The sequence below is a fragment of the Hypanus sabinus genome, chromosome 8 (assembly GCF_030144855.1).
Source record: "Hypanus sabinus isolate sHypSab1 chromosome 8, sHypSab1.hap1, whole genome shotgun sequence".
Taxonomy (NCBI): Eukaryota; Metazoa; Chordata; class Chondrichthyes; order Myliobatiformes; family Dasyatidae; genus Hypanus; species Hypanus sabinus.
In genome coordinates, this window is record NC_082713.1 from 12,694,889 (window position 1) to 12,718,244 (window position 23,356).

A 23,356-nucleotide genomic window follows, 5' to 3' on the forward strand; every position below is an offset into this window, starting at 1 on the left:
AGCTGAGAGGAAAATTGGATTAGCCATGATGAAATGGTAGAGCAGACTCAATGGGCTAAATGGCCTAATTCTGCTCCTGTCTCTTGTGGTCTTAAATCGGTGTTCACACAGTCAACCCAAGAAATCGACAATTTATTCATTCCATAGATGCTGCCTAACCTGCTGAGTTCCTCCAGCATTTTGTGAGTGTAGCTCTGGATTTCCAGCATTTGCAGAATCTCTTGTGTTTATAACTTAGAGGTATACCTAAGGGTTTGTTAACGGACACCACATGGAATTAAATTACAATAAAATAACAGTAGGAATAAATTTAACAAGGCTCAGGAATTATCAGTGAAGCCAAAAGTGCAAAGCTCAACTTCAGTGTATTCTGGGACTGTGCACTATATCTCTCAGCCTGCAGTACAGATGAATGACACTCTCGTGACTTACACAGCCAAGCAAAATTCAAAGGCTGACAATGAAGGCAGCAGATGATGTGGTAAAATTAGCATTTCGGGTGCAATCTGGGAAATTGTGCTATAAATGCCCTTCAGATTGCACTGGGCAGCTTGATCTCATCTCTGCAAAAGTGAACATGCTCCAATTTTTGCATTAGTCAGTGCAATCAAGTGGTAGCAAATAAACTGATTTGTTTTTTTCCCCTTATTGTAGGAAATTCTGGCTTTATGTACACTCAGTAGCCTTTTTATTAGGTACAGCAGGGACTTACTGAAGTGGCACTGAGTGTATTTCTCTATGTTCATGGTCTTCTGCTGCTGTAGCCCATCCACTTCAACGTTCAACGTGTTGTAACGTGTGGTTATTTCTCCTGTTACCTTGAACCAGTCTGTCATTCTCCTCTGACCTCCCTCATTAACAAGATGCTTTTCTCCACAGAACTGCCACTCAGTGGGTGTTTATTTTGACTTTTTGCATCATTCTCTGTAAAATCTACAGACTGTTGTGCATGAAAACCCCAGAAAGTCAACAATTTTTCAAATACCCAAACTACCCTGTCTGGCACTCGCTAACAACCACTTGACCAAGTCACTTAGATCACATTTCCACCCCATTCTGATGTTTGGTCTGAACAACAACTGAACCTCTTGACCATGTCTGCATGCTTTTGTGCATTGAGTTGCTGCCACATGATTGGCTGATTAGTTAAGTACATTAATGAGTAGGTGGGACTGTCTACTTAATAAAGTGGCCACTGAGTTTATACGTACATAAGATGATAACCCAATGCAAATTTAATATTCCAGGTAAAATTAACATGTTCACTTTTTTTTACCGTCACCGTTCTACCATTTTAAATTTGAGCGCTGCAGAGGCAGGCCCTTTGGCCCATCTAGTCTGTGCTGACCTGATCTTCTGCCTAGTCCCATCTACTTGTACCCAGACTATAACTCTCCACACCCCTCCTATCCAAGCATTGTATTTCAGTCTACTCCAATCGACCTTCAACTGGACCAGAGCCCTCCATACCCCTCCCATTCATGTATTTATCCAAATTTACCATAAATATTGAAAGTGAACTTCCATCCACCACTTCCGCTGGCAGGTCGTTCCACACTTACACCACCCTCTGAGTGAAGATGTAACCCCCTCATATTCCCCTCAATTTTTTTGCTTTTCACCCTTAACCCATGACCTCTAGCTCTAGTCTCACCCAGCCTCAGTGGAGAACGTCTGTCTGCATTTGTCCAATCTATACCCCTCATAAATTTGCAGTAGTCCCTGCAATCAAGTAGTAGCAAGCACCTTGAACTGATTTATACTCGGCAGAAGAAATAATGGCTTTATGTACATAAACCCCTGAATATATACGTACATGGATGGTCGTTGTCATCATCAGTAGGTGCCATGTCGTATGACATGAATGATCATGGTCTTCCAACTGTCTTCAGTCTGAGAAGTTCCAATCAGCTTTGGGCCTTCGCTCACTTTGCCTGTGGGGAGGCACCTTCCTCACCCCCCCCCCCCCCCCCCCCACCACCGCCCTTCACGCTGTTGTTCTTATTCTTTTCTTTATCCATGGCTGTGATTGCTCTTGCAATTTTCTCTACAGAAGTGGTTTCCCATTGCCTTCTTCTGGGCAAGGCGGGTGACGCCAGCCATTATCAATACTCCTAAGAGATTGTCTGCCTGACGTCAGTGGTCACATAAGCAGGACTTGTCATATCAGCTTTCTGCTCCACAGTGATAAATACAGTACTGTGCTGTGTGCGGCTGCATATACTGCGTTCCGTACCTTGGCCCTGGTGGAACACTGTTTTGTTTATCTGTATACATGTATGTGTAACTTTAACTTGAACACGGATGAGCTTGTCCTTTGAGCCTAGTTCCATCTTGTATTACTCTTTGACTCAATAACCCACTTTGCTTTTGGCTGTTGATGCAAGCCTGAGATACGTGATAATGAATACAGTGAACTAAAATCAAAATGGTTCTCAACGCAACCTTTCACTCTGATTGTCATTGCAAGTTGCTTAAACACACATCATGATTCTAACCAGCTTTCTTTGGTTCTACAAAGTGAAAATATTAAGAACACCTGGGAACATGCAGTCAACCGGATTAACTCTCGCCTTTCTCCTACAGCACCGGTGCTTTGCAAAATTCCCACAGCACAGCCTCTGGCCATTCCAGTGGCGGATGCAGCAGCTCAAGCGAGTCCGGAAGCAGTTCGGAGTCTGACTCGGACAGCGAAAGCAGCTCCAGCGACAGCGAATGCAACGAGGCTTCCCGCAACGCAACACCGGAGGTATGGAAAGTAATAATACCATAAGGCATAGCAGCAGAATTAGGACGAGTCTGCTCCACCATTCCATCATGGCTGATTTATTATCCCTCTCAAACTCATTCCCCTATCTTCTCCCCGTAAGGTCTAGACACTTGCACGCTGCAAATGTAAAATACCATTGACCAATTACCAGTCTAAATTCAAGCCGAATTTCAACTTTAGCCATCGATAAGATTGGTACAGCAAGGTCTGATCCAGGGAGAGTTAGATGCATTAATATAGTGTGACCATTATTAATGACCCTCACCATCATGTTTCTCACATCAGGGAGGAGGTACAGAAACCTGAAGACCCTTACTCAACATTCAGAAACAGCTTTTTCCCCTCCACCATCAGATTTATGAACAGTCATTGATCCCACAAACATGAGAGTCATTGAGTTTCACAACACAGAAAAAGGCCCTTCAGCCCATCTAGTCCCTTGCAAACTGTTATACTGCCTAGTATAATTTTGATCATAGCCCTCCATACTCCTTTCGTTTATTTACTTATCCAGGTTTAAATGTTACAATCAGACACTCGTCATCTACCTCTGCTGGCAATTTGTTCCACCCTTGCACCGCCTTCTGAGTGAATCGGAATCAGGTTTAATATCACTGTGAATCGGAATCAGGTTTAATATCACCAGCATATGTCATGAAATTTGTTTACTTACGGGCAGCACTACATTGCAATACACAATAAATAAACGTACAGAAAAAACTGAGTTAAATTCAATATACAACACACACAAAATGCTGGTGAAACACAGCAGGCCAGGCGGCATCTATAGGGGGAAGCATTGTCGACGTTTCAGGCCGAGACACTTCGTCAGGACTAACCAAAAGGAAAGATAGTAAGAGATTTGAAAGTAGTGGGGGGCAGGGGAACCCACTACTTTCAAACCTCTTACTACCTTTCCTTTCGCTTAGACCTGACGAAGGGTCTCGGCCCGAAATGTCGACAGTGCTTCCCCCTATAGATGCCGCCTAGCCTGCCGTGTTCTACCAGCATTTTGTGTGTATTGTTGTCTGAATTTCCAGCATCTGCAGATTTCCTCGTGTTTGCTCTTTAAATTCAAAATACTCTGTTTATGCCTATTAAGTAGTTAATTTCAGAATCAGGTTTATTATCATTGGCATCTGTCGTGAAATTTGTTAACTGTGCAGCAGCAGTTTAATGCAATGCATAATATTGAAGAAGGAAAAGAATAATAATCACAAGTAATAATAACAAATAAGTTAAACAATTGCAGTGTACATATGTTGAATAGATTAAAATCGTGCAAAAAAAGAAATAATATATATGAAAAAAGACCAAGGGTTCAATGTTAATTTAGGAATTGGATGGCAGAGGAGAAGAAGCTGTTCCTGAATTGCTGAGTGTGTGCCTTCAGGCTTCTGTACCTTTTACCTGATGGTAACAGTGAGAAAAGGACATGCCCTGGGTTCTGGAGGTCCTTAACAATGGACGCTGCCTTTCTGAGACACCACTCCTCGAAGATGTCCGAGGTACTTGGTAGGCTAGTACCCAAGATGGAACCAACCAAATTTACAACCCTCTACAGCTTCTTTCAGTCCTGTGCAGTAACCACCCCCCCCCCCACCCTCACCGCCTTAAACTGGATAGTGATGCAGCCTGTCAGAATGTTCTCCATGGTACATCTATAGAAGTTTTTGAGTGTATTTGTCGACATACCAAATCTCTTCAAACTCTTCATGAAGTATAGCCGTTGCCTTGCCTTCTTTATAACCACATTGATATGTTAGATCCTCAGAGATCTTGACACCCATGAACTTGAAACTGCTTACTCTTTTCACTTCTGATCCCTTTATGAGGACTGAGGTGTGTTCCTTCATCTTACCCCTCCTGAAGTCCACAATCAGCTCTTTTGTCTTACTGATGTTGAGTGTCAGGTTGTTGCTGTGACACCACTCCACTAGTTGGCATATCTCGCTCCTGTATGCCCTCTCGTCTCCATCTGAGATTCTACCAACAATGGTTGTATCGTCAGCAAATTTAAAGATGGTTGGGAAGTTGAGGATCCAATTGCAGAGGAAGGTACAGAGGCCCAATTTCTGCAACTTGTCAATCAGGATTGTGGGAATGATGGTGTTAAATGCTGAGTTGTAGTCGATGAACAGCATCCTGACATAGGTGTTCATAAGTGTGAAGAGCTATTGAGATTGCATCTGCCATTGACCTATTGTTGCAATAAGCAAATTTCTATGGGTTCTATGGGTTCTATGGGTTCTATGGGTTCAGTCTAGCCGTGACCAAACTCAAAACATTTCATCACTGTAATCTGAGTGCTACCGGGTGATAGTCACTAAGCCAGCTCACTTTATTTTCCTTAGGCACTGGTATAATTGTTGCCTTTTTGAAGCAAGTGGGAACTAAAATAAGTAGTGCAAAAACACAGAGATAAAGAATGTAGTGAGTAATGGCTTCAATGTCCATTTAGAAATCATATGGCAGAGGGGAAGAGCTGTTCTTGAATCACTGAGTGTGTACCTTAAAGCTCCTGTACCGCGTTCTTGGTGGCAACAATGAGAAGGGGGCATGTCCTGGGTGGTGGGGATCCTTAATGATGGATGCCACATTTCTGAGGTACCACTCCTTGAAGATGTCCTGGATACTACAGAGGCTAGTCCCCATGATGGAGCCGACTGATTTTACCACTCTCTGCAGTTTACATTGATCCTGTGCAGTAGTTCCCCCTCGCCAATACCAGACAGTGATTCAGCCAGTCAGAATGCTCTCCATGATACATCTATAGAAGTCTTTGTGTGTTTTAGGTGTAAACCAAATCTCCTCAAATTCCTAATGACAGATAGCTGCTACCTTTCCTTCTTTATAGCTGCATCAATATGTTGGGACCAGCTTAGATCCTCAGAGATATTGACACCCAGGAATTTGAAATAGCTCAACTATTTCAACTTCTCCACTTCTGATCTCTCTATGAGGATTGGTTTGTGCTTCCTCATCTAACCCTTTCTGAAGTCCACAACCAATTCTTCGGTCTTACTGACTTTGAGTGCAAAGTTGTTGCTGCGACACAACTCAGCTAGCTGATTATCTCACTCCTGTATGCCTTCTTATCACCAAAATCCCCCTCTGATTCCCCTTAAGTATTGACATTTCATTCTAAACCTATGGACTTTAGTTAAAGTTTCACCCGACCTCAGTGGAAAAAGCCTGCTTGCATTTACCTTGTCTATACTCACCTTTTTGTATACCTCTATCAAATCTCCCTTCATTCTCATACACTGGCACAAAAACAAACATTTTCACGATGCGATTCAAAGTGCATTTATTACTGAAGTATGTAAGCAGTATACAACCTTAAAATTTGTCTTCCCACAGACAGCCATGAAGCAAAGAAACACCATGGAACCCACTCAAAGAAGCCATCAGGCACCTAAAGTGAAAAAAAATAGAAATCTCACAATCAGTGGAAAAAAAGCAAAAAGCACAGAGTGTAAAATATCAATCCACAGTCATTGTAGGAATGGTCAGTTTAGTTCAGTTCAGTGATAATAAATGTGACTCCTGATTTCTCGTTTTTTCTCTGTTTCCCCAGCCTGAACCACCGTCCACTAACAAGTGGCAGTTGGACAAATGGCTCAACAAGGTCACCTCCCACAGCAAGACCATCATCAACAACCAGACCGATTGTGAGGTACTGAGCGATTCCCAGTCTCAGAGTAACCAGGAGATTGATGCTCAGATCAAAGGGAAACAGTTTCTTCCATTGCCTCAGCCGGATTCCAAAGATCGGGTTCTACTTGGGCCTATCAGGGAGAAAGCCAAGCCAAGGTCGACTCCGAAAGTGCCAGAGGGGAAGCTGGTGAAGCAGAAGTCTCCCATCCACAATGAGCCCGCTCCGCCCAAGAGGACAACGAGCAAGTCGCAGCCCAGGAAGGTGGAGCGTACCCCGAGCACAGAGGCTCCTGACGCCTGGCTCCGGCCCAACCATTCCGGCAGCACACCCAAAGACAGGGATGGGCGGGGAAGCTCGTCCGAGCAACCCAAGGCCAAGGCCAAAGCAGCCAGCACCAAGGCCGGACCCCGTAAGGAACCGCGGAGTACCGCGGTGGCCACTGTGGACAAAAAGAAGCACCGCGTGCCTGGTAAGATTGTGCCTAAGTCAAGGGAGTTTGTGGAGACTGACTCATCAGACTCACACACAGACCAAGAGGAGGTCACGGCTGGGAAAGCGGCAGCACCTCCCACTGCAGCTAGCAGTTCGGTAAAACCCAAAGACTGCATAAGCATCCCAAGTAGCTGTGCCAGTATCTGTATGGACAACACCACCCTGGAGCAAGGGACCGTCGATCTGGACGAACAATCGTTCTCTCCACTCCCGCTCCCGCAAAATGAACTGCTGTCCCCCCTGAGAGACTACGAGGAGATCAAATCTCTTTGGGTGAAATTAGATCTCAGCCTTTTGTCAAGGATCCCTGGACAGGCAGTAGAAGAGAATGTGCCCAACAAGGCAGAGGTCAGACAACCCAACAGCAAACACAACTACCAGCCCCCTTCACCAGTGACGGACAAGAACGCCATTAAAACAAAGCGGAAACACAAGGTGAGACATGTGACAAAGATTAACTCAGTTGAGGATTGAGAATGAAGCAGTGCTTTTGGGATTGGATGTTGGTTTATTATTGACACGTGAGATACAGCACAAAGAGTTTGCCTTGCACTCCATGCATACAGATCCAATCATTATACAGCGCACTGAACCAGAACAGGTAAAATAATAACAATGCAGAATGAAGTGTAACAGACACAGAGAAAGTGCAGAAAACAATAAGGTGCAAGATCTAATGGGATAGATAGCGAGTTCCATCTTATTGTAAAGGAGTCCACTCTGGAGTCTTATCAATAATAGATTTACTGTTTGTATGATTTGATTTTTTTCTGCATATTGAGTGTTTGACAGTCTCTTTTTAGTTGTGTTCTTTTGGGCTTCTTTGCTCCATGGCTGCCTTTTAGCAGACGAATCGCAAAGTTGTATAATATATACATATTTCGATATTAAGTGTACTTTGAACTTTGGATGGAAGCTGTTCTTGAGCCTGGTGGTACATGCTTTGAGACTTTTGTATCTTCTGCCCAATGGGAGAGTGGTGAAGAAAGAATGTCCATTATGTGCCATGTCATATGACGTGGGCGATTATGGTCTTAACCATGATTGTTCTTGGTAAATTTTTCTACAGAATTAGTTTGCCATTGCCTCTGGGCAGAGAACTTACAAGACTGGTGACTCCAGCTTTCACCAATACTCCTCAGAGATTGTCGGCCCAGCATCAGTGGTCACATAACCAGGGCATGAGAAGCACTTGCTGTTCATGCGGCCATCTGCCACCTGCTTCCCGGACCGGGCTGGGGGGGGGGATTGCTAAACAGATGCTGCCCTTGCCAACAGGTGACCCGCAAGCTAGTGGAGGGACTTGCGCTCCTGCCAACCCTGGGTGATTATGCAGGCTACTTTACTGAGGCAATGGAGGGGAGGTTGTCTCCATACTGTGTTGAGCTGTGTCCACAACTCTGCCATTTTTACATCTGGTCGTACCTCAGCAGCCATCTTACTTGCAGTGCACAAACACGAAAATTGTGCGTTCTGGTCTCACTTCATTTGCTGATGTATTTTGTCTTTTACGGCGTAAAGGAGCCTAATAAACTCTTCTAGGGCTTCCAGCAGGTACAGCTATAGATTTTAACCAACATTTTGATGACGAACTCCGCTGTCATCAAAACATGTTGAAATCAATACCTGTACCCAGCTGGAAGCCCAAGAAAAGTTTTTTTTTATTTGTCATATAAGCCAGAAAAGCACTAGATCCTTTTTCATATAGGAGGATATCAGCCCTTGAGTTTATACTGGTTTTTGGAGCTATCCCATTCCATCACTAATACTTACCCCATAATATATTCTCCCTGTGCACCACCAAATTCCCCTGGACATTACACACAGGCTAGAAGGTAGGACAGGCAATTTACTGAAAAAGGTGCAGGAAGCTCGGGTCGTGACCGACAGAGTGTGCAAGTTCCACACAGCACCAGGCGCCAGGACTGAAACCCGGTCTCTGTCAGGCGGAAGTCTCTGTGACTTCAAGTTAATTTTAGAATAACAACTCAAAAGTCAGTGCTGATTCAAATTCAGTTTACTTTTTTAAGCAATGTGCAATGAGCTTGATTTGTCACACCTACATCAAAGCACACAGTGAAATGCATCAATTAAGACAGAGATTGATAGATTTTGATTAGTCAGAGCATGAAGGGATACGGGGAGAATCAGAATCAGAATCAGACGCTAATCGCCAAGTACCTGTGCACATACAAGGAATTTACTTCTGGCAGATGTTGTCTCTCTGCTCATAACAGATGATAAATATAAATGAAAATATAGATTATACATACAAGTAGTGCAATCCAAGTAATAGTTAGCCGACAATTAACCGGCAGTTAACTGTTCAGCAAAGTGACCGCAGTAGTGAAAAAACTTCTCCAGTGCCTATTAGTCTTAGACTGGAGGGATCTGAAGCGCCTACCAGATGGAAGCAGTTCAAACAGTCCGTGCGCAGGATGGGAGGAGTCCTTTATAATGTTCCCCGCCCTCTTCTTCAACCTGGAAGAGTACAGGTCCACAACAGAGGGCAGGGAGGCTCCAATGATGCGCTCGGCAGTCCTCACTGTGCGCTGTAGTCTGGTTCTATCCTGCAGGATAGAAGGCAGGAGTTAGGGGCTCAGAGGGAAATAGATCAGTCTTAATGAAATGTTGGAGCAGATTCAATGGGCCAAATAGCCAAACTCTGCCCCTGCATCCTATGGTCTTACATGTATCAAAGCCCATCACAGTCCGATGATGTGCTGGAGGCAGACTGCAAGTGTCACCAAGCTTTCAGTACCTACATAGCTTGGTCATAACTTACTAACCCTAACCTGTATGTCTTTGGACCATGGGAGGAAACTTGACCACTCAGAGGAAACCCATTCAGTTTCGGGGAGAATGTAGAGAGAGCGGCAGAAAATGAACCCTGGTCAGTGATCACTATAAATCGATGCACTAGCTACTAAGCCAGCCCGAAAACAGTGAAATGCGACTTTTGCGTCAAATCAAATAATCGATCACCATGCTGGGGGCAGCTGGCAAGTGTTGCTGTGCTTCTAGTGCCAACATAGCATGCCCACGGCTCACTAACCCTAGCCGTACATCTTTGGAAAGTTCCTTCAAAGTCAACTGAAACTCAAAGTTCATTCACCTTCCCAGTTAATTAGGAATGAACATCTAATGTTCCCTTTGCCATTGATGGATTAAGTAAAAGATAAGAATAGTTTGATTGATGGTATTCAAATAAATCAAATACTTAAGATGAGAAGGAGCTTTGACAGGGTTGATGTGAAGAGCCTGTCCCATGTTAGATGAACAATCAGGGAGAGGAAGCACAAAAGACTGCTGAATAACTTACTAATAATCTAATAACCTACAGAATAAATTAAGATTCCTAACCTATGACATCTACTGGCTAGGACAAAGTTAGCAAGAGCAACGGGAGACACTCAATGTTTCAGGAAAGATTACTTCCTCTCCACTCCACCTTAAGATTTCCGAATGGAACAGAACATGAAGATCGAACATGGACAGTACACTACAGGCCCTTTGGCTCATAGTGTGCTGATCTTTCAACCTACTTTAAGATCAATCCAACCCTTCCCTTCCTTGCAGTCCTCCATCTTTCTATCATCCATGTGCTTGTTGAAGAGCTTCTTAAATGTCCCTAATATATCTGCCACTACCACCACCCCTGGCAGCGCATTCCACACATTCACCACTCTCTGTGTTAAAAAAAAACCTCCTTCTGACGTCCCCCTATACTTTCCTCGTATCACTTTATTCATCTCTATCAAGTGGCTTCTCATCCTCCCCTGCTCCAAAAAGAAAAGCCCTAGCTTGCTCAAGCTATCCTCATAAGACATGCTGTCTGGTCCAGACAGCAGTCTGTGGAGCTTCCACATCCTTCTTATAATGAGGTGACCAGAAATGAAAGCAATACTCCAGACGTGGGAGCCTCCCTGATAGCTGCATCTGCATGAAGTGCATCCAGCTTAGGCTCTTTAAAGAGCAATGGCTGTGTGACTTACGGCTCTTTTGGGAGAATGAGGGCATGGTAGATAAGTGCTACAGGTTTCTCCCGCTATCCAAAAGTAGAGTGTTCCTATGAAACCTTATGTAAGCCGAAATGGCATAAAGTGAGGAAGCAATTACCATTAATTTATATGGGAAAAATTTCTGAGTGTTCCCAGACCCAAAAAATGACCTACCAAATCATGCCAAATAGCACATAAAACCTAAAATAACACAACATATAGTAAAAGCAGGAATGATGTGATAAATACACTGCCTTTATAAAGTAAAAAATTAATGTATGTACAGTGTAGTTTCACTTACCAGAATCGGGAAGATTTAGCCAAAGCTGACTTGAAGAAAAAAATCGGCACGTACACATATGCACACACACTTGCCGCGCAAGGCTCCACGGTCTTGGTAGTCTTTCTCGGGGTAAACACAAGTTTAAAGCAAGAGCCTTTTATCATAAAAGCAAAAATCCTCTTCAGATTTCTTTCGGTTAGCGAAAACAGGTGCTAATGTAGGACTTTCATAAAAATGAAGTGGCGTAAAGTGAACTTTCGTGAAGTGGGGGACACATGTACTGGGAGGTAGTCACCGTAAGTTGCGGGAGGCAGGCAGCTGAGTGCCTGTCAGGAGAGGGAAAGGGACCAGGCAGGCACTGCAGAGAAATACCGCTGCCTTGATTTATTTGTGTGTACTGTTTGTATACATAATTAGGATGTAACAGTTAGCGCAATACTCTACTGTAGCAGTGACCCAGGTTCAATTCCTGCCACTGCCTGTAAGGAGTTTGCACATTCTCCCCGTGACCACGTGGCTTTCCTCTGGGTGCTCCGATTTCCTCCCACATTCCAAAGACATGCCAGTTGATAGGTTAATTGGTCATTGTAGGTCGTCCTTCGATTAGGCTAGGATTAAATCGGGGAATTGCTGGGCAGAAGGACCAGAAGGGTCTGTTCCACAAGCTATCTCAATAAATAAACTTACAGTAGTTTTACATCATCGCGCAGAACTGCTGCCACAGAGCAACAAATTTCACATCATTTAAGTAAGTGATGCTGAATCTGCTTCTCATTCTGAGCTGGAATTTGCCCTCCAAGCCACACAGCCTCCCAAGGTCAAAATCCCAGAACTCTCTCTGCAACAGTGTCGTGGGTGCACCCACACCTCAAGGTTTGCAGAGGAAGACAGTCTCCATCAGCGTCTCAAGGGTAATTAGAGATGGGCAGTTAAATAATAGTTTTGCCCATAGATCTTGAATTATCAAACAAACCACTGCTGAATATTAGATCCAGTGACGCACCGAGTTGTGAAAATCTGAAATTCTGTCCCCCAGAAGTCTGTGAGTGCTGAAGAATGATGTGTGGTACAGTGGCATAACAAGTAGAGCGGTTGATTCACAGCTCAAGGGTTCGATCCTGAGCTCTGCCACTATCTGTGTGGAGCTTGCACATTCTCCCTGTAGGAAACTCCGTGTGGGGTGTCCTTCTGCTTTCCTGATTTCCTTTTGCATCTCAAAGATGTGCTGGTTGGTGAGTTAATCTGTGTCGATGAGTGACGGAATGTGTTGATGGAAACCAGTTGGAAGAATAAAGTGGCGAGTGTCAATAGATGGATTTTGTTGTTTTTCTTTGTTTTGTTGGTGCATGCGAGAGAATGGTCGTAAGGGTAGTGTAGTGGTTAATTCAATGCTATTACAGCTCAGGGCTATCAGAGTTCGGTGTTCAGTCCTGGCATCCTCTGTAAGGAGTTTGTTCCTGTGGAATGTGTGGGTTTCCTCCAGGTACACCAGTTTCCTCCCACAGTCCAATGACGTACCGGTTAATAGATTAATTAGTCATTGTATATTGTCCCGTGATCAGGCAAGGGTTAAACTAGTGGATTGCTGGTGGCATGTCTCAAACTGCCAGAAGAGCCTATTCTGCACTGTATCTCTAATAAATAAATAAATAGATGAACCTCAAGGTTTTATGTGGTATACATCATCGTCTTCTACTTCTTCTTGGGCCCTTGGCTCATGGTGGAGCATAGGCCATCGATGACCTCCTGCGTCCATCATCCTCCGTTCTGAGCCAGTATCTGGAGAGTGGACCAGGAGTGTCCCCATCGTATAATTTTTCTCCTCCATGTGTTCTTCAGATGTTCCTTTTTCCTCTTTCTTTGGGGATTCAGTTTTAATGCCTGCCTGGTGACGTTGGCTTCCTCAAGGTATGGCCAATCCACCTCTGTTTTCATTTGCATATGGTATGCATTCTTTGATAATAATATTGAACTTCGGGCTTTGTTTGATTGTCAGCAGAGACTCACTGAGTTGAAGGGCCTGTTCTGTTGTTGTATGACTGCATAACAGAATTTCTAATTCCGACTGACAGTTAAAGATCAGCTTTATTTGTCGTGTACGTCAAAACATCGAACCATAGTATGAAGTATGTCATTAGCGTTAAATCAAATCAGTGAACACGAGAAAATCTGCAGATTCTGGAAATCCAAGGCAACACACGCAAAATGCTGGAGGAACTCAGCAGGTCCAGCAGAATCTATGGAAAGGAATAAACAGTTGACATTTCAGCTCAAGACCCTTCATCAAGACATCATTTCCATACCATAGATGCTGCCTTAACCTGCTGAGTTCCTTCAACATTTCTCTGTGTGTTGCCAGCGAAGCCTGTGCTAGAGGAAGCACGCAAGTGTTGCCATGTCTCTGGCGCCAGCATAGCATGCCGGCAGCCCACTAACGCTAACCATGCATCTTTGGAATGTGGGAGGAAATCGGAGCCCTTGGAGGAAACCCATGCGGTCACAGAGAGAATGCATAAGTTCCTTGCAGACAGCATTGGCAATTGAACCCTAATTGGTGATACCTGGTGCTTTAAAGCAATTACACTGACCGCCACACTAGCGACAGATCTGGATTCATTCAATCTATTGAGGATTTTGTGACAAAGGTGAGGGAATGGAGTTATATTACACTTGGACTACGAGTTACTTAAGTAGCTGACCAAGCTCTAGATCTTCCCATTTACAATAATTTGGAAATTACTTACAAAGCCAGTACAGTATTAGTTTCTCATCATTGATTGCCTGCAAGAAGTTCAAACTAAGTTTTATTATCAAAGTACATATATGGCACCATATACAACCCTGTGATTCATTTTCTTGTGTGCATACTCAATAGATCTATAAAATAATAATAACAGAATCAATGAAAGACTGCCCAACTAGGATGTTCAACCAGAGTGTAGAGGACATCAAACTGTGCATGTGCAAAAAGAAGAAACAATAATAATAAATACATAAGCAATAAATATCGAGCACATGAGATGAAGAGTCCTTAAAAGTGAGTCTGTGGGTTGTGGGAACACTTCAGTAAAGTTGAATGAAGTTATCCCCACTGGTTCAAGAGCCTGATGAATAAGGTGTAGTAACAGGTGTGAGTCCTGCAGCTTGTATACCCTTTCCCTAATGGCAGCAGTGAGAAGAAAGCATATCCTGGATAGTGGGGGTCATTGATGGTGGATGCAGCTTTACTGCGACAATGTTTCATGTAGATGTGCACAGTGGTTGGGAGGACTTTACCCACAATGAAGTGGACCATACCCACTACTTTTTGTAGGAGTTTCCATTGAACAGCATTGGTGTTTCCATACCAGGCTGTGATGCAGCCAATCAATATACTGTCCGCTACACATCAGTAGAGGTTTTCCAGAATTGTAGATGTCATGCCGATTCTCCGCAAACTGCTAAGGAAGTAGAGGTGCAGCTGTGTTTTCTTCATAATTGCCCCTCGTACTGGGCAACGAGGACACTGTGCTTACAGGTCCTTGTCTGAGCTGAATCGTCTCTTCCAGTTCAATAATAAAAGTGAAAGCAGGGAATGGATGGTGAGCAAGGTGAGATTGCTTGTCCCTCCTGTCAATGGAGATTATCCAGTGCCACAGTTAATTACAGGAATATGGCTGATCTGTGTAGCTCCTATTTCAGAACAGGGAACATACCCCAGAGTGCTTACGAACAGCTTAGTCTGTAATCAATGTTCCTCACATTCATGAATAAAGTGGCCACCACATGTTTATTTAGGGAATTTTCCCAAAATTGCCTGGAACAACTGTGTCAACATAACCAAGCTGCAGTGCCTTCAGAATGCACTAGGCACACAGAGGTAAAGGGATTTATTTCCAAGGTCTATTTATGTAAAAATCTTCAAAGTTCAAAGATTAAAGTTTAATCTATTATCTAAGTACATATATTTAGGGTGGTATTGTAGTGTAGTGGTTAGCACAATGCTTTACGGAACCAGCAACCCGGGTAAAATTCCCTCTGATGCCTGTATGGAGTTTATACCTTCTCCCTGTGATTTCCTCTGGGTGCTCTGAATTCCTCCCACAGTCCAAAGATGTACCGGTTGGTAGGTTAATTGGTCATTGTAAATTGTCTTGTGAATAAGCTAGGGTTAAATTGGAGATTGCTGTGCAGTATGGGCTCAAAGGGCCAGAGGACCTATTCCGCACTGTATCTCAATAAATAATAACTAAACCAATAAGTAAATAATTATCTCACCGTATTCTATCCTGAAATTCATTTTCTTGTGAGTATACACAGTACATAAAAACACAACAAAATAAATGAAAAACTGTACACAAACAACCAATGTACAAAAATCATTAATTGTGCAAATACAAAAAAGAAACAAAAATAATGATAAATACATACATAATAAATATTAAGAACAGAACTTGTAGAGTCCTTGAAAGTGAGTCCATACGTTGTGGAATCAGTTCAGTCTTCATGTTACAAACTTCTTACTATTTGAGTATTAAATTGTTGGTGGCAATCTGTGAATCTTTTACATTAGTCAGAGAGGCTTGCACACCCAGCACTGCTTGCCCAAAGCATGGGATGCTCTCCTCTCACTGCTGCCATCGGGAAGGAGGTACTGAGCCTTGGGCCCCACATCACCAGGTTCAGGAACAGTTCCGCCATGTCAGTCCATGAGGCCACTCTCAGGTTGGAGGAGTAACACCTTATATTCCGTCTGGGTAGCCTTCAAGCTAATGGCATGAACATCGATTTCTCAAACTTGGTTAATTGTTCCCCCCTCCTCTCCTTCACCTGTCCTCATTCTTGTTTCCTTCTCTCACCTTTTTTCCTTACCAGCCCATCACTCTGATCTGGTAACCCTCCTCCATCCCTTTCCTTAATGATCTTCTACCCTCTCCGATCAGATTCCCCCTCCTCCAACCCTTTATCTGTTTTACCAATCAACTTTCCAGCCCTTTACTTCATCCCTTCCCCTTTCCCGGTTTCATCTATCATCCACCACCTTGTATTCCTTCCTCCCCTCTCCACCCACCTTCTTACTCTGATTTCTCATCCTGTTTTCCAGTCCTGATGAAGGGACTCAGCCCGAAACATTGACTGATTTTTCATTTCCATAGTTGCTGCGTGACCAGCTCAGTTGCTCCAGCATTTTGTGTGTGTGTTGGCTCAGGAACAGTATTACCTTACACCATTCATGCTCCTGAACCAGCATGGATAAATTCACTTATCCCAACACTGAACTGATTCTACAACCTATGGGATTACTTTAGAGGATTCTACAACTCATGTTCCCATCATTATTTACTTGCTATTCATTATTACTGTTAGTTTTTATTTTGTTTTTGCACAGTGGTCATTTGTCAGTCATTTTTTTGTGTGTGGTTTTTCATTGATTCATTGATCTACTATGAATGTCCACAGGAAAATGAATCTCAGAGTAAGATAGCATCTCAGGGGGTAACACAGTAGCGGAGCAGTTAGCAAAATGCTTTTACTGTGCCGGCTACCTGGGTTCAGTTCCCAGCGCTGTTTGTAAGAAATTTGCATGTTCTCCCCATGACTGCGCGTGTTTCTTCTGGGTGTTCCGGTTTCCTCCCACATCCCAAAGATTTACAGGTTAGTAAGTTAATTGGTCACTTGGGTGCAATTGGACAGCGTGGGCCTATATTGTTCTGGAAGACACTGTTAACATGCTGCATCTCTAAAATTTAAATTTAAAAAATATATGGTTGCATATATCTACTTTGATGATAAATTTGCTTTGAACTTTGGGAATAGAATATACTGTACATACAGATAGAGAGAAAATGTGTTTCATTGGGCTGATGTATTACAGTTTAAATCCAGATATGCCCACCTAATAAATCTGTTCCTGAATCTGTTATCTGCTGGTTTTGATTACAACAGTTCCAACAATCATTCCCCATCCTCCCCCTTCCCTTTTCCCTCGCCTCAGTGGCTGTAAATTCACAAAGACACAAGAGACTGCAGATACATTTTATGCTTCGATGTACATGTGACAAATAAAGTTAATCTTAAAAGAAATCTTATCTTAAATCAATAGTCTCTAAGGCAAAGCTCCCATTGGACATAAATTAAATGTGTTAAAAGAGGTGCAAAACCTATTTGTGTAGTTTTCCCCAGAAATAAACTTAAATATTAACTGTGGAAATTACCACAATAAATAAAGATATTTTTTTCCAAGGGTAGAAATGGCAAATATGAGGGATAATTTTTAAGGTGGTTGGAGGAATGTATGGGGGCGATGTCAGAAGTAGAATTTTTACACAGAGAGTGGTAACTGTGTGAAAATCACTTCCAGGTTTAGTGTTAGAGGCAGATACATTAGGGGCATTTAAGAGACATGGATTAAAAGAAAAATGCAGGGAATGGTTAAATTGATCTTGCAGGTTAAATGGTCAACACAACATCATACTATTGTACAATTCTATGTTCTGTAAACTTATGACCATTTGTTTTCTGTCTGAAATTTAGCTGCAATAATTTGATGTTCATCCCCCAATTTAGGGCCTGAACATTGATCTAATGCAAGGGTTCCCAACCTTTCTTATGCTGTGGACCAATGTCATTAAGCAAGGGGGCCATGGACCCCAGGTTGGGAACCCCTGGGCTAATGGAATGCTAGGAAATTGTCAAGCTACAAAATGGCCTCCTTTATGATGCTGTGTTCCTTTCCACAGATGGAGAACACAGAAGGTCTTTGTGAACTGAAGAAACAGCACACAGAGAAGGAGTCCCCAGCCCCAATGCTACTCCCTGCCAGCTGCTCGTCCACTTCCAGCCACAAGGTCCTTAGCAACAAAGAGTAAGCACTTTCCAAATTTATCATCCATTCCTGCTCATATATTACCTTGTCATTTCTGGCTTGTTATTGTCCCGTGAACAGAAACAGGCTGAAAAACATTTTGGGAGTTCTAATAAGCCTCAGCTATGCATTCACTGGCCACTTTATTAGGTACATTTGTGGTCTTCAGCTGTTGTAGCCCATCCATTTCAAGGTTTGATGTGTGCTAAATTCCAAGATGCTCTTTTGCACACCACTGTTGTAATGCTTGATTATTTGAGTTACTATCATTTTCCTGTCAGCTTGAACACACCCTCCGATGTCAATTCATCCTTTAAGGTGCCCAAAACTGCTCACAATACTCCAAGTGAGGCCTCACTTGTTTCTTGTACAGCCCGACTACTGCATTTTTGCCTTTATTGTCCCAGGCAGCATGGTAGCATAGTGGTTAGCACAACAGTAAACAGTACTAGCGACCCAGGTTCAATTCCTGCCACTGTCTGTAAGGAGATTGTACAGTCCCCCTGTCACTGTATGGGTTTCTTCTGAGTGCTCCAATTTCCTCCTACAGTCCAAAGAGGTGGGTCAATTGCTCATTGTTAATTGTCCCCTGATTAGGCTAGGATTAAATTGGGGGATTGCTGGGTGGCATGCCTTGAAGAGACAAAAGGGCCAATTCCACACTGTATGTCTATAAATTAATTAAAAATATATACCGAGGTGCATGGAAAAACATTTTGTTTTATGTGTCCCCAGGCAGACCATGGCATATATAATTACAGTGAAGTAGATAAAAGAAAACAGAATATAGAATATAGTGTTGAGATGACAGATTCTGACAATCTTACAACTGAGAATTAGTCAAAGTCAATGTTAATTTTATTGTCATCTGTTCAAGTGCCTGTATACACAGGTGCAAAGAAAAATTTTCTTGCAGCCACATCATAGGCACAGAGCATTGAGTAAGCAGCAGTGAACAGAAAAATAATATAAATTCAGCATTATTTTTATATGAAAGAAGACCAGTGATCTATATCAACAATCTGGATGATATTGTGGTTAACTGGTTGCGGATAACACTGAGATTGAGGGTGCAGTGGTCAGCGAGGAAGACTATCAGCTTGTAGCGGGATCTGGACCAGCTGGGAAAATGTGATGGAAAATGGCAGATGGAATTTAATGCAGACAAGTGCAAGGTTTTGCTCTTTGGTAGGAGCAACCATGCTAGGTCTAACACAGTGCATGGTAGGGCACCGAGGAGTGTGGTAGAACGAGGGGATCTGGGAATACAGATCCATTAAATCATTGAAAGTGGTGTCACAGCAAATAGGGTCATAAAGAAAGCTTTCAACACGTTATCCTTCATAAATCAAAGTATTCAGTACAGAAGATGGGATGATACGTTAAAGTTGTATAAGACACTGGTGAGGCCTAATTTGGAATATTGTGTGCAGTTTGCTCCGCTACCTACAGGAAAGATGTAAGTTTGAAAGAGTACAGAGAAAATTTACAAGGATGGTGCCAGGTCTGGAGGACCTGTGTTATATGGAAAGATCGAATAGGTTAGGACTTTATTCCTTGGGAAGTAGGAGATTGAGAGGAGATTTGACAGAGGTATGCAATATTTTGAGCGGGTTAGAGAGAGTAAATACAAGCAGGTTTTTTCCACTGAGGTTGAGTGAGACTAGAACTCAAGGTCATGGGTTAAAGGCGGAAGGTGAAAAATTTAAGAGGAACATTAGAGGAAAATTTCTCAGTCTGGATCGTGAGAGTGTGGAATGAGCTGGCAGTGCAAGTGGTCCATGCAAGCTCAATTTCAACGTTTAAGAGAAATTTGGATAGGTACGTGGATGGTAGAGGTATGGAGGGCTTTGCTCCCAGTGCAGGTCGATGAGAGTAGGCAGTTTAGTTTCGGCATGGACTAGTAAGCCCAAAGGGCCTGGTTCTGTTCTGTACTTTTCTATGACTCTGTAATCCTGTGCAATGGAAACTCCATACTTCCATTGACTGTGATGTAACCAGTCAAATTGCTCACCATAATGCATCCAGAAGAAATCTGCAAGAGCCTTCGATAACCTTCCAAATCTCCTCAAACTCCTAACCAAATAGGGCATCTGGTTCTTGTGGCCCATTCTCAGGCAATAAATTTCCATGTTAGCCCTATTAAAAGAGATTTTCATTGTCCGACCATCAGAGATTGAATATCATTGAGTAACGATATTAAAAATGTACATTTTTATGGAAAATTAATGGAAGTCATTAAGACTAGATCCAGAAAGTTATTTACGAATGAACTGTGCACTTGGAAAGTGATCAAGTAATTAGATTTTGGAATGATTTTAATGCAGCAATTATCCTTGGCAGCAAACGTTGCTGTAACAAGTATTACTCTGGGCCCACACCCACACAGAGAGGGGCAAGATGAATTGGTGAAATGAACACAGTATATAGAGTTCAGGGCATTACTGCTAATGGTTGCCTGTTGGTTAAGTTACTGGCTTATTGTTCTATAAATGATAATCTAAATACCACCACCTGCAAGCGTGAATTCATATTCAAGTAATGTTATATATAAATTGATAAAAGGCTGATAACAGACGTGGTGATTATGGGGTAATGAGTTGCCATGAATCCCCATGTGAACATAGAATATAGGACAGCACAGCATTGTACAGGCCCATTTGGTCCATAAAAACATGCTGACCTTCTAATCTACTTCACCATTAATCTAACCTTCCCACCCCCATAGCCCTCCATTTTTCTTTCATCCGGGCCTACTAAGAGTCTCTTAACTGTCCCTATTACATACAGTAGAAGGCATGTCTTGGATGGGGTTCCTTAGGGATGGATGTCACTTCCTTGAGGCACTGCCCCCTGAAGATGCCCTGGATAGTGGGAGAGTTGTGCTCATGATGGAGCCGACCACGTCCCCAGCCTCCACCACCCTGTGCACTGGCGCCTCCACACCCATGCACAGCAACCAGTCAGATCCCACTTCTCTGAAGCCTGCTGGAGTCCTGTCAACACACCAAACCCTGTCAAATGCCCAATGAAGCAGAGTCTCCCAAGTCCACTAAAAATTTTAAGGGACTCAAATCCACCATCCTAACCCACCAATGGGATGACCAACCAGGGTTTCGAATCAAGATGACTACAGATGGAGAGATAAGGTTTAACTTTATCTGAAAGTTTTTAATCAAAAAATGTTTAGATGCTCCCAATAAATAAATAAATTAAGCAAACAGCCACAGTTGAGCGTGAAAAAATTGGTGGCTTTATGGTGCGATAATAGAGTTGTTGCCACTTCACGTTCAAAATGTGCCTCCAAATGACGGCATCCATCATTAAGGGCTCTCACCACCCAGGACAAGTCCCCTTCTCATTGCTACCATCAAGGAGGAGGTGCAGGAAACAGAAGACACACACTCAGTGTTTTGGTAACAGCTTTTTCACTCCACCTTCAGACTTCTGAATGGACCATGAGCACTACCTCAATTTTTGCTCTCATTTTTGCATGATTTATTTAATTTCAATTTAATTCAAGTTTAGTTGTCATTCAACCATATTTGAATACACATGATTACAGCCAAATGAGACAGGTTTACTACAGAGCCAAGGAGCAAAATTCAGTACCAACTGTCACACACAGCACAAGGCACATACATACAGCACATTCAAGATAGCAAGCACAAAAATATATCAGTAAAATGCAGCCAAACAAATATAAAAGTAGTTTAGACCCAAGGTATGACTGCTGCAGAAACCTGCAGCTTGTCTATGTATTTCTTACTGTAACTTAAAGTAATTTATTTATAAATTATAGTGTCCTTCCTTGACTCCATCAGGCCAATTTATAATCTTGATATCAGATGCTGTCCGTGAGAAGTTTGCACATTCTCATGTCCACTGTGAGTTTCCATCAAAACTTCAGGATTAGAATCAGGTTTATTATCACTGACATATGTCATAAAATTTGTTGTTTTACAGCAGCATTACAGTGCAATACATAATAAAAACTGTTAGCTAAAATGCAGAATGTATAAAAAATATATAAATAGTAGAAAAAGAAAGCAAATTAGTAAGGTCATGTTCATGGACCATTCAGAAATCTGATGCTGGAGGGGAGAAATTCTTCTTAAAATATTGACTTACATCTTCAGTCTCCTGTACCTCTTCTCTGATGGTAGTAATGAGAAGAGGGCATGTCCAGGATGGTGGGGGACCTTAGTGATGGATTCTGCCTTCTTCAGGAACCAACTTTTGAAGATGTCTTCAGTGCTGGGGAAGCTAGTGCCCATGATGGAGCTGGGTGAGTTTACAACTCTCCGAAGCTATTTTCAATCAACCAGTTAGAATGCTCTTCATGGTGGATCTGTAGCAATTTGCTAAAGTCTTTGGTGACTTGCCAAATCTCCTCAAGCTCCTAATGAAATATTGTGGCTGGTAAGCCTTCTTTGTGATTGCATTGGTATGCTGGGCCCAGCACAGGTCTTCAGAAGTCCAAAGAGGTGCTATGGCTCGGCTAAGTAAAAGTGTCCAGTGCCTCTGTGGGACATGGCAAATGCGGGAGAGAGGGATAGCCTAGCTGTGATGGGCTGTCATGAAGGGATAGAAAGGCTGATTGAAGCGTTTTGTGCTCCTGACCCTCTGGTATGCTATGTCCTGGAGCATTCATTAACTCTTTCTTCTCTTAGGCTAACGAAACAGTTAACGAAAAGGGAGAGGAAGTTCCCGCCACCACTCTCGCCGCTGCCAGATGAACCAGAGCTCAAACGACGGAACGGCGAGAGCAGTTCTCTCGGCCCAGAGAGCGGCGGCGACTCCATACCAACCAGTGCCTCACAGCCCTCCACGCAATACCGACACCGCAAACCTGACAGCAAGCCCCCCTGCCATGCAAAAATCCCCACGGTGAGTCAACTTCTTAACTTCTCGTGGACGGGATGGAAATCACACAGCTAGCCCATCTGCAAAAGCAAGAGTACACACAAGACGTTGGAGGAACTCAGCAGGTCATGCTGCATTTATGGAGGGTCGACTGAGGAAAGCTCTCGGCCTGAAATATTGACTGTTCATTTGCCCCCATAGGTTCTACCTGACTTGCTGAATTCTTCCAACATTTTGTGTGCATTGGCCTTTAATATGAAGTGCCTGCTCTTCTCACCCCTGTGATCTGTGATCAGGATTACTGGGAGGAACTGAGTTTGGGTGTGTTGCTCAAGATTTTCAACATATACAGAATCTCTTGTGCATCATTCTAAGGCTGGATCTTTGAGAACTGTGTCAGTGCTGCCCTGAGCAGTTAATCCAAGCTGAGAATTCAATT

At 43.0% G+C, this 23,356-nt stretch overlaps 1 protein-coding gene across 6 annotated transcripts in view; it reads left to right on the forward strand.

The window, feature by feature from the left end:
* The window catches only part of aff2 (AF4/FMR2 family, member 2), a 690,205-nt gene that overhangs the window by 599,834 nt on the left and 67,015 nt on the right, over positions 1 to 23,356 (forward strand). For all 6 annotated transcript variants that reach the window (XM_059976692.1, XM_059976694.1, XM_059976693.1 and 3 more), the window contains 4 exons: positions 2,587 to 2,749; positions 6,351 to 7,358; positions 17,927 to 18,051; positions 22,725 to 22,941. In XM_059976692.1, coding sequence (XP_059832675.1) covers positions 2,587 to 2,749; positions 6,351 to 7,358; positions 17,927 to 18,051; positions 22,725 to 22,941 — 1,513 coding nt within the window. The remainder of the gene's footprint in view (positions 1 to 2,586; positions 2,750 to 6,350; positions 7,359 to 17,926; positions 18,052 to 22,724; positions 22,942 to 23,356) is intronic.